Here is a 15388-nt window from a genome sequence, read left to right as displayed (position 1 = left end):
TAGGCCGATTTCAAACCTTTGTACGCCTGCTGTCTGCCACTCTTATTGTGCCTGAGTTATGAATGTGTAAAAAATATACCAGAGGATATCACAAGAAACTTAGCTTCAATTTTATACATAAATAAGGCTGTCGAAAAATACAAGTTCGTAGTTCTAACCCGTGCGGTATAAGTACTTCACTTCATAGTAAAAAATGTGGAAAACTGTTACGACATTTTCACTCTACTTTTCTAACTTTTTTTTTTAATTTCAATCTATGAAGCTGTACTTTATCCCAGTATACATTCCATCCCATTTATCTCAGTATATTTTCCAATATTGTTCGGTATGACGTATAAAGGAAAATAGGTTCCGCATTCTCCATCAACTCACCTGATCTGCGCGAGCGATGCGTTCCGCTTCCTGCCCCTTCTGGTACATATGCAGATACATTTTGTTCTGCTTTTCCTCGTGTTCGGCCAGCTTACGCTGTAAGTCTTCCAATTGCTTTTCCAACTCTCTAATCCGTTCTTTGGCGTGCTCATAGTCGGGCACAATGTCCGCATACCGTGTATTGCACTCAGCAAGCTTTTGCAGTAACGCCTCCACTTTGTCGTTATGTGAACGTTTCATCTCGCTACTAGCCCCATCCTGTGTACGAATCAACTCTTCAATCTTCTGTTCATACATGCGTATAAGCTCTTGACGTTGCAGCTCGTAGTTCTTGATGGTGGCAGTATAGTCCTCCTCATCGCCACCAGTCGCACAAGCTTCATGACCACCTGCCTCTGCCGGATCTATTGCTTCATCACTGCCACATGCGATATCCTGCGTGTGGGCTGCATAAGAGTCCTTCGAGTGAACCGAGAGATCTTCAAAATGACCCGAATCGGCAAAGGAACTTTGCATTTCCGACGTCAACTGTGTAGTGTGATGTAAATGCTGGCTATGTGTATGAAGATGATGTTGATTAGGTATATGACGTGGACTCGATTTGGTCGCATCATCGACCATATCAACAATTGGCGAGACATCTTGCGACGTTTTCAGTTCGGCTTCGCGTACAGTGACCGCATCGCTAGATGCAGACCGCTCCTCGGGTGAGCTGAGCGATGCTTTGAACAAGCGCAACTCAACAACTTCGCGTGTAAGACGCAATATCTCCGAATCTTTTTGCTCAAGATCTTGTCGTGCAAGGCATAGCAGCTCCTTGAGACGACGTATATGACGTGCAGCACGCTGAGTGGGCGTTAAATAATCGGGTCCCACTTGACCAGCATAGTTGGAGCAATGAACCACATATTTCATCTTGCGGCCGCTGAATGTAGTACCATTGCTGCGGGAGAGAAATGCGAAATAACTGCATAAATAGGAGAAATAGGAGTAGAGAATTGGTCACTTACCGTGCAACATACGGATGCTCACAGGACATAGTCGAACGGCCAGAAGTGGTGGTCGCAAATGAATACATCGAATCTAAATCATCATCCAGGTACGTACACGGCGAATCTGGTGTGACAGGCGGTGTCTTTGGTGTTAATTTCGTTTCCTGTGCAGTCGTAGGCGATGATTTTACGTAGCGCGTAGTGACCGCAACGTTATTAGGAGTTTTCGGTGTAACTGGTGCTATCCTATTGGCGTCGCTTCCGTTTCCTGTTGGAGTACCTGCGACTGCTGCTGCAGCTGCTACTGTTGCTGTTGATTTCGTTGTAGTTGTCGATCGTTCTCCGCCGCTACCGTTCAGATTCAAAGACTGTATGTGTGGCGTAGAGAAAGGTTGAAATGTTATTAAAATGAAAAATTAGTTTTCGGACAATGAGCGCGTTCGACGCCCAGCGGACAACAAAAATTATACATATACACACACTAACAAAGTAATGTTTTCAATACTTTCTATTTATGCATTACCAGCTGAATTGTGTTGATTTTTATATGTAGTGTGTTAGTTGTTGTTGATATTTTTGTGGTTAATTACTACTAAGCGGTCGATTGGCTTGCAATTTTTTTGTGTGTTTTTTTTTTTACAAAATGTGAAGGTAACCGCATAAACTCACAGACGACGAATGGCTGGCTACTATGTACAACCATGGACTATTCACAAAGTTTATGACGAACTATTTAGCTAGCCGGTGAATTACTGCTGCAAGCTGCGAAAAACGCTTACAATGCTTAATTTAGCTTACAAGTGAAAAAATAAATGAAACAATAAAATTAGGTATTCAATGTTTGCGTGCCGCGCAGCCACCGCGAACCGCGCAAACCACTCGAGCATAATTTGTATTTATTTTCATTTCTTTTTTCACTTTGATGATGCTGTGGCAAACACAAATTGAGAAATAACCACATGAATCGCATCATTCGCTATTTACTACAACACTTTACGACTTCTGTTACTATCGCTGGAACATGAGCACTAAATGATTATCGCTCAACAAAAAATTTAAAAATATTAAGAGTAACTTAGTATGTACAAGACGAAATACAAGAAAATCAAATGCGGCGGGCTCATTTTAATAGCTATAGCATAAATAGTTGTGGCCAATTTTCTGCTCGAACTGGCTGATGGATGTGCCGATAAGGTGAACCAGTAGATGGTTGGACGAAGGGGTAGTGAAGCAAAGGAAGGAAATGCGATCTAAATAGCAAACCAATAGATTAGCAAATTTCCCGTCCCCGTTTTCGCGCTTGTGTCCAATAAGATGTTTGCACTTGAGTAGTTGAAGGCTCAAGTGTAAGCTATTAGTCCACCGTTTTACCACAGCACATCACCGTTCCACCATAAAACCTCACAATTTCCTCATAAATCTTTACTTTTTTCACTCCTTTTTAGCTCTTCTCTGTTGCTCTAAGTCTTGCCTAATTTACTATTTATCTTCTTCGTCTTCCAACTATGCGTTCATGCCTTTACCACTATAATTTAGACACCGCGACATTCAAGCAATTATAGATATTTACGTACTCAAGACTAACGAACGGTTTGAATTATGCCACTGTAGAAAGGTGTGAGACTACTGCTGAAGTTCGCTTAAGTTCATTTTTTTATTTTCTTAACTCTTAAACTTTACAATCTTTCATTTGGCGTTTGGCTATATTTAGGCAATACATTTTTGTGGTATTTTGTTATTTTGCAAGTCAATAAAAAATTGCATAATTGTAATTACAACTCGTATTTATAAGGGGATGATAAAGAGGCTTCAATAGAGACATAACATGCTCTTAAATGTGCTCTTAAATTTATTTCGTAATCAAGCAATGCCGTTCACGGGTTACGTTTTTATGATGGTGACTTTCACGAACGAGTCATTCTTTTAGAATTATTAAAAATTCTATCAACTATCTACTGAGTGGTACGGTGGTCGTCGAGTGGTTGAAACTTTATGGACCAATTTTTCAGTACCATCTTAACTTTATTTTCCAGGTAAACAAAATTTAAATGCCCAACTTAGAAGGCTTAAACTAGGTTGCATGGTGCAGATCTAAACTAGTCAACTGCTGTAAGGAGAAGATTAAATCTCTTGGGTGTGCAGGTAAAATTTCTCTAATCTGGGTTCGAGGACATAAGAACATAGAGGCAAATGAAATTGCTGTTGCGCTTGCGAGAAAGGGGACTGAATTGGTCTCAGAGACTTCCTATCCGGCTATCGGCATCACCCTGGCTCTTATTAGAGGGGAACTGCACAACTTATTTCTCAGGAAAGCGTAAAAGAGATGGAGCTCCATTTCCCCAATACAATAAACGGAGCACTCAGAAAGTGCTAGGCACTCCTCATTCAATTTCCAAACTCGTAGCTGTGTTTACCGGTCATTGGATCGGCGCACACGCGCAAAAGCTAGGATTATCATTTAACCCCCATTAAAGAAGCTGTAGGGACCTTTCAAAGAAGGTTACTGCAACCCACTTTCTCTGAAAATGTCCGGGATTGGCAGCTAGACGATTAAGGTTACTGGATGATCCTTTCTTTCACAGCTTGGGGCAGTGCGCCAACCTAAATCCCATCAATCTTCTCCATTACATCAACAGCACTGGCTGACTGTAGATATCTGCCTATTAGAGGTCTCATAATGGTATCAAAACGGCGCTGTAGTGCTGCTTGGGGAGTGCCAGAGTGATACTTCAACCATTACGCCTACCTTCCTACCTTATCCCTAAGGTAGCGGTAATCATAGATAAGTAGACAATTCGTGCCAACATATATATTCACTATTGAACGTTCCTGTGCCGGTGAGACAATGCACAAAATGAAGCAGCACAAATTTCGCAACCCTGAGCGTTCTAGCTCAAAATGAACAAAATTAGTCAATTCCTCGAACATTGGAAGTCTCTGACCTTATTTGATGATTTTTACACAAAGTAAAGCCTATTGGCTATGTAATCATGCTTGGCATTCAATAGTAGGCTTAGTACAAAAATTTAATATTTTTTGGCAAGATGAAAAACCTTATTATCTCAGCCATTTGAATATCTCCCTTAGTCGAAAACCTCGGCAGTTAGTGCTTTACTAGTTATATAAGTGAAATAAGTATTTATGATTGTTTATCTTTTAAATTATTAAAAAATTTACAAAAATATATCATCAATGCTATAAATTGTGGTCAGATTTTTATTGTTGGCTTATTTTATTCTATTTGTATTATTGTTTTGCTTCAGCAGTTGTCAAAGTTCTCAATGACATCCAGATGTCATAATAATTAGTAAAGTTTGCTTGCCGAACGAGTGGAAATTGTTACAGAATGTCGAAGTTCCGGCTCAACTGTAAGTACGCATCCGGACTTTTGCCAAAAATAATTTTTTGTTAAGCGAGTATGTCAATAAGCGAAATTGTCGTTATTGGAGCGAACACAATTCACAACCTGTTCAATGCATCATCAATACAACCTCAAAGATTGACTATTTGGTTTTCAGTCTCTTATGTTCTTTAAGGACGTGATCAGTGGTTCCATTGACTGTTCTGAACTTCTTGGTCTGATTAGTTGTAGTATACCTGGGAAAGCTCTACGTGTTCAAAATTCATTTTATCGTGCACCTTTAACCAGAGCACTTTTGTGGTATAATAAAATCTAAAAAAAGTAAATATTGGTTTTTCATATCCGAGGTCTGCTTTTAAATCTTCCATTGACGTTCTGTTCTGTTAGTTTATATTGCCCTTTTATGGGATATATTATTAGTATTTTAGAATTTGATTAATAGTATTTTTTTGATTATGATGATACTTTCACGCAGCACTTCATTTTTCCTATTTTGTTTTATTTAAAAATCGCAAATCTTAAAGTTACAACATTGCCCAACCATTGACTGAAAATTTAAAAACAAGTAACTTGTCTTTGTAACGTTTGTTTGTTTTTTTCATTTGAAGAGGTGGCGTTTTCGATTGTCAAAATAGCGAAAAATAAAGTTGCGGTTTTCGAAAGGCTCTCCCTTCAGTATTCTGTACACCGTGGGTATCCGTCGGTGGGCTACATTATCTAGTACCTTAGAAGAATCTGTCGCTAAAGCGAAACACACTTTGGTGTGAATCTGACGTTGAGAACCGTTGACGTGCATTTCAAAACCTCAAATGTGCACAGACATCCACAATTTTTAATTTTGTTATTTTGTCCTATAAAATGAGATTTTTACGAACGTTTTGTATTAGTTTTTCTATACCACGCATTAAATTTTTTAAATTTAATGCTTTCACACTATTTTCTGCTTTTTTGACGCTCTCGATTCGCTGTCAATTGTCAACTGTAAATGCGTCAGATTCGCACCAGTATGCGCATCGCTTAAATTATGATTTAATTTATTGCCCTTTATTTGAATTTCAATGAAACGGAAAAAAAAACAGGGAAGGGTTGGACTATTTGGTAATAATAAAGTCAGGGTTTGTGGTCTGACTTCTTTGTAAATGTACAGTTAACAAATTTTCAACCAAAAACAAACAAAAAATGTGTTCAATTTACGTACATATGTATGTACATAAACTATTTGAAAATATTCTACACAATTTTTAAAGCGTAACTTAAATCTGCAACGGTTTTATCGCAAATGACAATGAGTACAAAGGATGGCTACTTCGTTTCGATTGCGGTTATTGGAATGCAGTAAATTTAAGAATTACTTTATTCACCGCTTTTTATCAGCGAGCTTCTTTGTTGATCAGAAAAGAAAATACCAGAATGAGCATAATTAAAAAATTCACAAAAGTCGTTTTTTTTTAACTCTGCTATTGGAATATTCAATATATTATTTAATGATAGTTCTTGCTAATTGTAGCGGCCACAATTTAAGCAAATTTATCTGTTTGTAAACGCTGGCTTTTTTATCAAACCTGACAAATTACATAATTTCACAAAAATCACTACTGGTCATTGTTTTTGAAAAAAACATTTACTGTTCCATAGATATAAAATGTTCAAACTTTCTGCTGATATGATAGAAGAGCAATAAATGCTTTTATTTTTGCAGGAGCACGATTCCATTGAGTTCCCAATACCCGAGAGACCTCTTCTACTGCGCATTTTCTTATGTGCTCCATTATACGATTGTCAATAATCAAAGAAAATGCAGTTGTTACTTGCCCTTCTTAAATATGTTATATTTCGTTTGGCGCATGCTGTATGGCCTACAGCCTCCATTCAATTATTATTGGGTTGGGAATAAGTTCATAGCGTTTTTATTGTATATTTTCTTTAATTTTACAATAATTTGTTTGCTGTTTGGCAAAGGGTAAGTATTCGTTCGATAGAACTCTTTCTGCTCTACAAAAGTATATTAAATGTATTTTTGAGTTATTTAATTTTTTATTAGTTTTGAAGCTTAGAAAAATTCAACATTTTCAACACCTCCTCTTCTTAATTCTTCCTCGAGGTCAAAAAGCTGCCGAAGCAGCCCGCGACATTTGCGATTTGTATGGAAAAGGTGTCATATCCGAGTCTACAGTACGAAAATGGTTTGCAAAGTTCAAGTCGACGTCGATGACACGTCCCGCAGTGGAATGCCTTCTGAATTCGATGAAGAACGTCTCAAATCACTTTTAAAGGAGAAAGGTCGCCAAACCAGTCGGGATTTGCAGAAAAAATTAACTACGATCTTAAAACGATTCTCAATCACCTTCATTCAATGGCCTTCAAATTGCTTCTCAGCATCTCACCCGCTATCGAGCAACACCAAATCGTCACGGTAGATAGGAAATGGTGCCTATACATCAATATGAAGCAAAGAAAGGAGTGGGTGGCTCCAGGAGATATGCCAAAGCCGAGAGTTCAGCCAGATCTTCATCCAAATAAGATCATGATGTGTATTTGGAGGGACTGGGAGGGCATGGTGCACTGGGGAATGCTCGAAAAGAATGCCAAGGTTAACACTGGTACATTTCCCAGCTACACTGCGTGAATGAGGCTATTCGATTGAAAAGACCTGATCGCCATAGTCAAACCATACTCCTTCACGAGAACGTTAGGTCCCATGTTGCGCAAGTCGTCAAAGGTACACACCAAGAGCTTGAACAAGAGGTCCTTCAGCATCCGCCGTATTTTCCAGACCTTGCACCGACCGATTACCATCTTTTCCGCTCCCTGTCAAATCTTGACGCCCCTTAAGGACGTTACCTTCGATAACCAAGAGGTCGTTAAACACTGGCTCAATAACTTCTTTGACATCGGACCATGAGATTTTTGGCGGTACGGCATCAACAAATTGGTCAAGACGCACACCACAAATAGGAGGAGGAGCTCGGCCAAACACCCAAAAAGGGTGTAAGCGCCAATTATATATACTATACATATATATATTATAATATATATGTTATCCACTTCACTTTCATGTTATATACAAGCTATTGCTTAACACAAGGCCATTACTGAATAAGTATACGAAACCAATCATACGAAATTAAGACCGACCAACTTAACTTAATTTTTTATTAATTTATTATTCATTACAATAATGATTCTCCATCACTATTGTTGCTACCTGGCATTGGCTAAGTCTTCATGTTTAATGTAAATGTGTGTCGTCTGTCGGCATTAATAAAGTTAATTGTGTATTTGCTGCGTCAAGTAGTGTTTCTTGTGCACTTACATCCATGCATATGTACATAGTGAATACATACCTATGAATATACTTCTGTTGGAGTGGTGTTTTTTTTTTTCTGGCCTAGAAAGTAGAGTTTCTACATACGTGGGTTGCTATTTATATTATTGGCCTTGAGCTTCTCTAATGTTGTCAGGTGGCATTTGACGTTTCTATTGGAATGTTTGACATATTTACGTTTATGGTAACGTGCGATTATTTTTCGACGTGCATTAACAAGACAAGAATGCAGCCATGAACTAAAATCATTATACGACGAGCAAGCACCATCCTTTAGCTCCGTAAACAACTTTTACAATGAATTTTCTCACGGTTACTGCTGTTCGTTCACGACAAATTCCCGAAAACTTGTCTAAAATCAGTTGTTGTTCCCGAGAAAATATCGATGCTATGCACGAAATGATTGAGCGACATCCTTGGGCATTAATATGATGGGCGTTACTAAGATTTTTCATGATTACCTTGTGGTAAAAAAGTTGTGTTCAGGTTGGAACTCACACAATTTAAGCTTTGCAAATTGGTTAAAACGAATACAATCTTGATGGAGTGAGTTACAGGGTGTTGAAATGGAAGTCAACAAAGAGAAAATTTGGTACATTTTGCAGTTTTTTTTTTTGTATAAAGGTTAAAATGCAAGCCAGACCGCTTAAATTGTGAAAGGTGTTTATGGTGACGATACTGTAACAGCTAATTACGTGCAATTTAGGTTTTATCGATAATGATAAAAATGCCGATAAAATCACAGAAATAAAGATCGACCATAAGACCTCCTCCAAACTAATATAAACAGCAACCCTCGTATGTATGTTCTCAGTATGTAAATTGTACCCAATAAGTAGTAACAAATATTGGCGACCATAACTAAGGTTGCTTACACTGGTTACATTCATATGCTCATATATACATACATGCATACATGCATAGAATATACAACATTTATAAGTATGTAGGTAAGAAATTATTTATTTTTAAATAAAGATGTAGGTTAATATGCTTCACCACAGTTACAGCTTCATATCTATTTATGTGAACAACGTGAGAACCTGCGCAAATATTATTTGATATAAGAAAATACTATATACATAAATGTGCTTATATTGGTACTTTCAGGTTGATGAATACAAAAGCATTCGTTGGAAGTATTTCATGCGAATTTTGTTGCAAAATATAAAAGCGTATAAAAAACCCACTTGGAGATGTAGCAGCGTAAAAAACGCGAATGAGTGGCACAGTGAGTGTATAAAATTAGGCCTTTTCATGCGAGTATGTCGAATATACCTCGCAGGAAAAAACGAACGTTGGTTAGGCTAGCATGGCTGCCACCATATATAATATCAAAAAGAATTTCTTACGAATGTACCGACTATTTTGATCAAATAAGTTGATTTGTCTTCCATTCTCCTATTCTCAATTTACTTTTTTATCCAGTTTAAAAAAATAGAACGCCGTGTGCTTTAATATTTTGTTAATGCACTTATACTCCAGTAATTGCCCTTGTTTCAATTATGGTAAAGGAATATTTAACACTTTAGTATATCCCTAAGGTCATCAGTATCATTCAAGAACGATTAGCCAAAGTATCTAAGCCTAGTGCCATGTCACGCGGGAGAGTAACAGAGAAGACGTCTGACAGACATTTTCTCCTTGCAGCTTCTGCATTAGCCGAAATGAGGTATATTCAATCTTTGAGCATGTCGACTTAGGAGGCAGTGGCTTGTGATCAAAGCAATTAGCACAGAGACGTTTTTCCTTGACCGATTAAGTTGCGCCTTTGAGCACCTGACGTCCCATTTTGGCTAAATTGAAAATGCTACTAGTACCACGCGCTTTGTAGGTGGAAAGGAGTATACCTACAATCTCAATATCAAGAAGGAGGCGATTGGTAGTGCCCTCTATTGCTAATTTGTTTGTCATACAATTCCCTGGTATGCCACTACGCCCTGGCACCTACATATATCAAATGGATGCGAAAATATTCCGCCACCTCGTTAAGAGATGCTGGGAGGTAGGAAGAAAAGAGTATTCAAAGCGTCAGATGGTGTGGTTCTAAGAGCGCCAATTTCCTAACTGTGTCCTCTACATTTATGTTACAATTTAGTTTCTTGTCGAGAGTTACACCCAGGCGCTATCTCCTACTTTTAGCCTCACACCATTTAATGTTGGCTTTGATACCAAACAACTTGAAATAATTTATATATTGTAATTATGTTGGCCTAATTCTGAGAACCTACTGCATTAATGTAAGTATCAGCGTCTTATACTATGTTTATGCTTTATTTTTATTCACGGGCCGACTTTATAAGCATTTACGGTTATTTTTTACTTGGAGCTAAAAACTGAATGAAGATGGTGATTGGTGGCTCTAATTATTTTATTTTGCCCCATTTTATATGAAATTTTCTTTTGCTATTTGATTAAGTGTTATTTCTACTTTGAACAGTTGTTTTACTACATAACTCAACTCACAATTCGTTTTTACACACATTTCAACACTAGTTAAGATTTCTACCAATGTAGAAGAAATGTGTGCATTCAATACGAGTAGAGTTCTTAATTCGTTCTCAAAAAGTGTTTATGCATATGTATATGTTGAATTTAGCCGTGTTGAATATACGACATAAGTAAAAATGAGGCATAAATGTATATATCAGGTCAGTCCATAAGTTCGTGCGTTTTTGAAAGGTGGTTTTAAAATTAATAAAAAAGATGTTTAAAGTATTTATTAATCAGTAATATATTTTCCTTCATTATTTACAATGTCTTCCCAACGTTTAGGCAAATTTTTAACTCTCTGCTCAAAAAATTGTTTGTCCTTGGAGCCAAAACACGTTTCGATATCCAATTTATAGCTTCTTTTGAGGAGTAGTTCTTGTTACTCATATGTGATTGAAGTCCACGGAAAAGGTGATAATCACAAGGTGCAATATCCGGAGACGATTCGACTGAAAGCCTCGTAGCTAGTGTCGCTTTTCTTAATTTATACTGTAATTTATTATTGTATAATTTGTTATAAATAAAAAAATAAAATAAAGATCCGGAGAGTATGGTGGATGCGGCATTAGCTCACATCCGAGCTCGTTCAGCTTGCCTAATGTTTGCCTTGCGGTATGAGGTCTTGCGTGGTCGTGGTGAAACAAAACTTTGCGTATATTCACTAAAAACGATCGATTTTTTTAAGAGCCTCGCTCAGGTTTGATAGCTGATGGGAATAATAATCAGCAGTTATCGTCTGGTTTGGTTCCAGAAGATAGTAACGGGTACAACTGATGCCGTGCAATGCATGTAAAGAAGATTTTAAAAAGGGTTCAAAAATTGTATATTAGATTAATAGAATAATTCATATATCGGACAGAAATCTATTCCAGGTTTAGTACCCCTGTTGGAAATAAGTATGGAAATGCGTTGTGACTTATGCGACCACCGCGAGCTCTTTCAGCTACCAATTCTTTGTAGCAATTTTGCATTCAATATTATGCCTGATGTTGTTAAATTCTTGGCATAAACTACTAACTAACTTAGTCCCGAAAAAATTCCAACGACATTTAGTTGCATAAGCGAGGTGGCCGGATTTTACCGGACTGTATCTCGAAATTACATGAATACCGAAATTACCCTCAATAGATTAATTAACTAATGCGAGCAACTGGAAACGATTGAGGGTGACGAAAATGTAGTGAAGACTCGCCTCTGTAAAATACAATTAAATCGTCCGAATAGTTTCACCAATAGTCCCAAAGTAAGAACTCCATCTTTCGATGGCACTGTACCATTATCGATATTAAAGCTTTAGTTCCAGGCATTTCCAGAAGCCGATCGAGGTAACTATGACAGTCTGATGGCAACAATAGAGAGACACGACCCAGAACCTCGCAACACTGCGGTAAGACTAGGCATATTGGACTCAATTATATGTAGTATATCTTGTAGCGAACCGAAGATGAGCTCAGGTTAAAGGAGGCAAAAGACGCTGGCGAGAAAACATCTCAAGGGGAAATAACGTGGAGACGCATCGACAAGAAAATATGATCCAGTTATATACCCGATGTGGGATTGCTGTTATTTTGATTGTTGAGAAAGCTGTTATGTCAAAGAATTGCTTCATCCCTAAGATGATTTTTCAATAAAAATTACTTTTAAAGTTGAGGCTATCGATTTGCTGTGTAATTTTCAATAATTTCCACACGTTATTCCTTAGTAAACTTCACCATAATAAAAGGGTAAAACTTAAATTACGTTTAAGGATTGCACAAATATTAGCTTGATTTAAATAGAGAAATTTATTGCTTCTACTGAAAAACTCCATTTTGAATTAATCAGCATTTCTCCTGCATACAATTTATCTAGCATTATTCGCATATACCCCTCCTCGAGAGTTGCCGTCTTGTCGTGATGAGGGGGCTCAGTAAGTGAAATGATCCCGAGAGCGATGCCGGCGGTAGCATAGCTACCATCAGGTCCCCCCAAGTCGGTAAGGGAAGCATCGAAGCTAAAAACAATCCACGTAACAGAATCCTGACAAAATGTGGCCAGGGTTACAGCAGGCGGATCGCTATGGATCAAGCGGCTCGCTATATAAACGTTCATCAATGAAATGTCCGTAAGCCAAGCAGTAGCTGGGCTGATCCCCATCTTTTCGAAATTAACTGATTTATAATTACCGTTCGGAATTCGGAGTACGTTGGTTCGAATCTTCGTGAAAACATCAAAATAAAGAAAACGTTTTTTTTCTATTAGCGGTCGCCCCTTGGCAGGCAATGGTAAATCTCTGAGTGTATTTCTACCATGAAAAAAGATCTCATATAAATATGTGCCGTTCGGAGTCGGCTTAAAACTGTAGGTCCCCCCATTTGTGGAGACGCATGCCACAAATAGGAGCAGGAGTTCGGCCTAACACCTAACAGAAGTGTAAGCGCATATACATATGTACTCGTATATAATTTTTGTTTGTGTATGCCAGTTCAACAGCTGTGGAATTTAGCTACCGCGAATAAGCCATGTTATCATTAGTCCATTTTTTTTTTCAAAATGCTGTCACGTAAAAGTTGAGCGTTGGAATAATATGATTACTGATTTTTGCAAGCTGATAATGAAGATATGCTAACGAGCGGTCTTTAATTGCGACATATTGCGTACCATTTTAATTTTTAATAAATTAAAAATAAAAAATGCCGTATATTTTTCTTATGCAGCATTGTTTTAGATATATTGGACACAAACACGAATTTGGTGTGAAGAAAGCGATAAGTAAATAAAAACAAAAATAGCGCACTAAGTTTGGTAATATTGGAGTCATTCGCTTTGGCGCGGTCAGTTACTGGTTAGGGTGACAGAACGACCGACATTCTGTGACAACCAAAAAGGCTTCAGATTTATTTGGTTTAATCCTATCGTGAGATAGAGTCAGAAACTGTCGCAAAGGCTTCAAATAAAGTAATGACCGGTTGAATTATGAGGAGACGGACTGAGGTAACTACAAAGGAATGTTTCTTCTTTCTAAGCAAAAATCAAGTACTATATACGTACGTGCATACCTATGCATATGATTACTTTATAGCTTTGTATTAGGTGGCAAAACGCTCTAGTAAAGTCGAAATTTCTTGCTCTGATTAACGTAGTCCTGCAGGGTGCGTTTTTAAGACACGTACATATGTACATACATATGTATGCATGGCAATTTTGTCGTTGTTGTTCTTGCTTTCATTGAACAAGCCCACACTGGCTAAAAACTGGTGCCTAGTCCTTTGAGTGCAGATATTAAATAATGCAATTACTACAGCACTTCAGACCGCGAAGCAAGTCTTTATTAAAAGATAACCTGAATAGGTGTGCTAAAAGCCGGTAAGACATGGGGCATCAAGTGTGTTTGCGCACGTAGAGCATTAGTGGGCAATATGTGGGCAAATCATTAAGTGCACCACAGAAAATCGATAGAAAAACTAATGACATATAGGCATGTATGTATGGGCATAGGTACATATACATGAAAACAGAATGAAAATATGAATGGTCATTGAAGGAAAAACTTGTAATTAAAATGAGCATAATACTTAAATGATATGAAAAGCAAAAAAAGCACAAGATTCAATTAAATAAATAAGTATATTTGTATGTATGTACGTTTTCATAGGTGATTATTAGAAATATCGTACCAACCAGTCTATTGTGTGAACTAAGTTTTGTTCTTGCTAGATTTTTTTATGCTATTTGGCATCGTGCCAGTATTTTAATAAAAGTCCATTAAGAGAACGATACTATAAATTTTGCTGCAAATTGGCTCGGAGAGGTTGTTGGAGGTTACTAATAACTCACTGAACCAGAAAACAGTATGGCTAATGATTGACATTTAGAAATGAAGTGCAGTAAAAAATTTTCATTTTAGGTTAAAAAAATATATAATATTTTAAACAGGACAGATAAATCCATATAAAGGACAATTACTATGGTAACAATAGGAATGGATAAATGGTAAGGCGTACGTAATATGTTTGTATGTACATACTTATACATAAATGGAAATGATGGATGATATTTTGAGCTTTAATGCATACAGATTTTTTTTATATTAACAATAAGAAATTTGGAAAAATGAAGTATACTTGCGAAGTAAAATGAAGTACTGCTTTTAATTAGAAAGCAACTACAAGCTAAATTTTGAAATTATTTTCACTAATTTTTCACTTGCACTAACAAACAAACAAGCAAGGAAAACCCAATAAATTCAAAACTTTTAACAATTTACCATCGATTATATTGAATCCTTTCTTTCAACTTTCCGTAACAACATTGACACAATGCTAGCGCATAAGAGTGAGCACCAAAAGAGCAAAAACAAAAAAGAAATGAAGTGTGTAAAAGTAAAATTAAAAAAAATTCAGATTATTTTCACAATTTACAGCAACACTTATATATGTACTATTTTTTGTTTTTTACAGCGTAACACTTGCACATCGCCAAAACAGAACATCAACTAAGCCTGCACCTGAGACTTAAACGCTGCTACCTCCAAACCACCAAAGAAAGGCCAAGCAAACATTTGTGAGAAATGACAGGAATTGATGGAACGTACATTTACACTCAATTTGTCAAGTTCTCTGATACAATTATTTTCCTACTCCCTCTCTTTCTTAAAATTGCTCAAGTATTTTTATGGCTACAATATTCAGATTTTTCAAAACATTAACAAAAATACATCCCTTATATTGAAAAGTGCCAAAGAGAACGAAAATCGAGAGAGAGAGAGAGAGAGACAAAGAGCGAGAGATAAGTTTGCTAAACTAGGCATTCTGATAATTGAGCTGCTAGGTAACGTGTAATATTTTGGGGTCCACGTCCCCGGAA

The 15388-nt window shown here is 37.2% G+C and overlaps 1 protein-coding gene across 8 annotated transcripts in view; it reads right to left on the bottom strand.

The window, feature by feature from the left end:
* Positions 1-15388, bottom strand: part of LOC128865107 (protein quick-to-court) — a 53535-nt gene that overhangs the window by 16235 nt on the left and 21912 nt on the right. For all 8 annotated transcript variants that reach the window (XM_054105084.1, XM_054105079.1, XM_054105078.1 and 5 more), the window contains 2 exons: positions 1383-1732; positions 373-1315 (listed from right to left, as the gene is read on the bottom strand). In XM_054105084.1, the coding sequence (XP_053961059.1) occupies positions 373-1315; positions 1383-1732 (1293 nt within the window). The remainder of the gene's footprint in view (positions 1-372; positions 1316-1382; positions 1733-15388) is intronic.

Source organism: Anastrepha ludens, chromosome 5 (assembly GCF_028408465.1).
Source record: "Anastrepha ludens isolate Willacy chromosome 5, idAnaLude1.1, whole genome shotgun sequence".
Taxonomy (NCBI): Eukaryota; Metazoa; Arthropoda; class Insecta; order Diptera; family Tephritidae; genus Anastrepha; species Anastrepha ludens.
The sequence above is the reverse complement of the archived record's forward strand: the minus strand, read 5'-3'. Positions and strand labels throughout refer to the sequence as shown.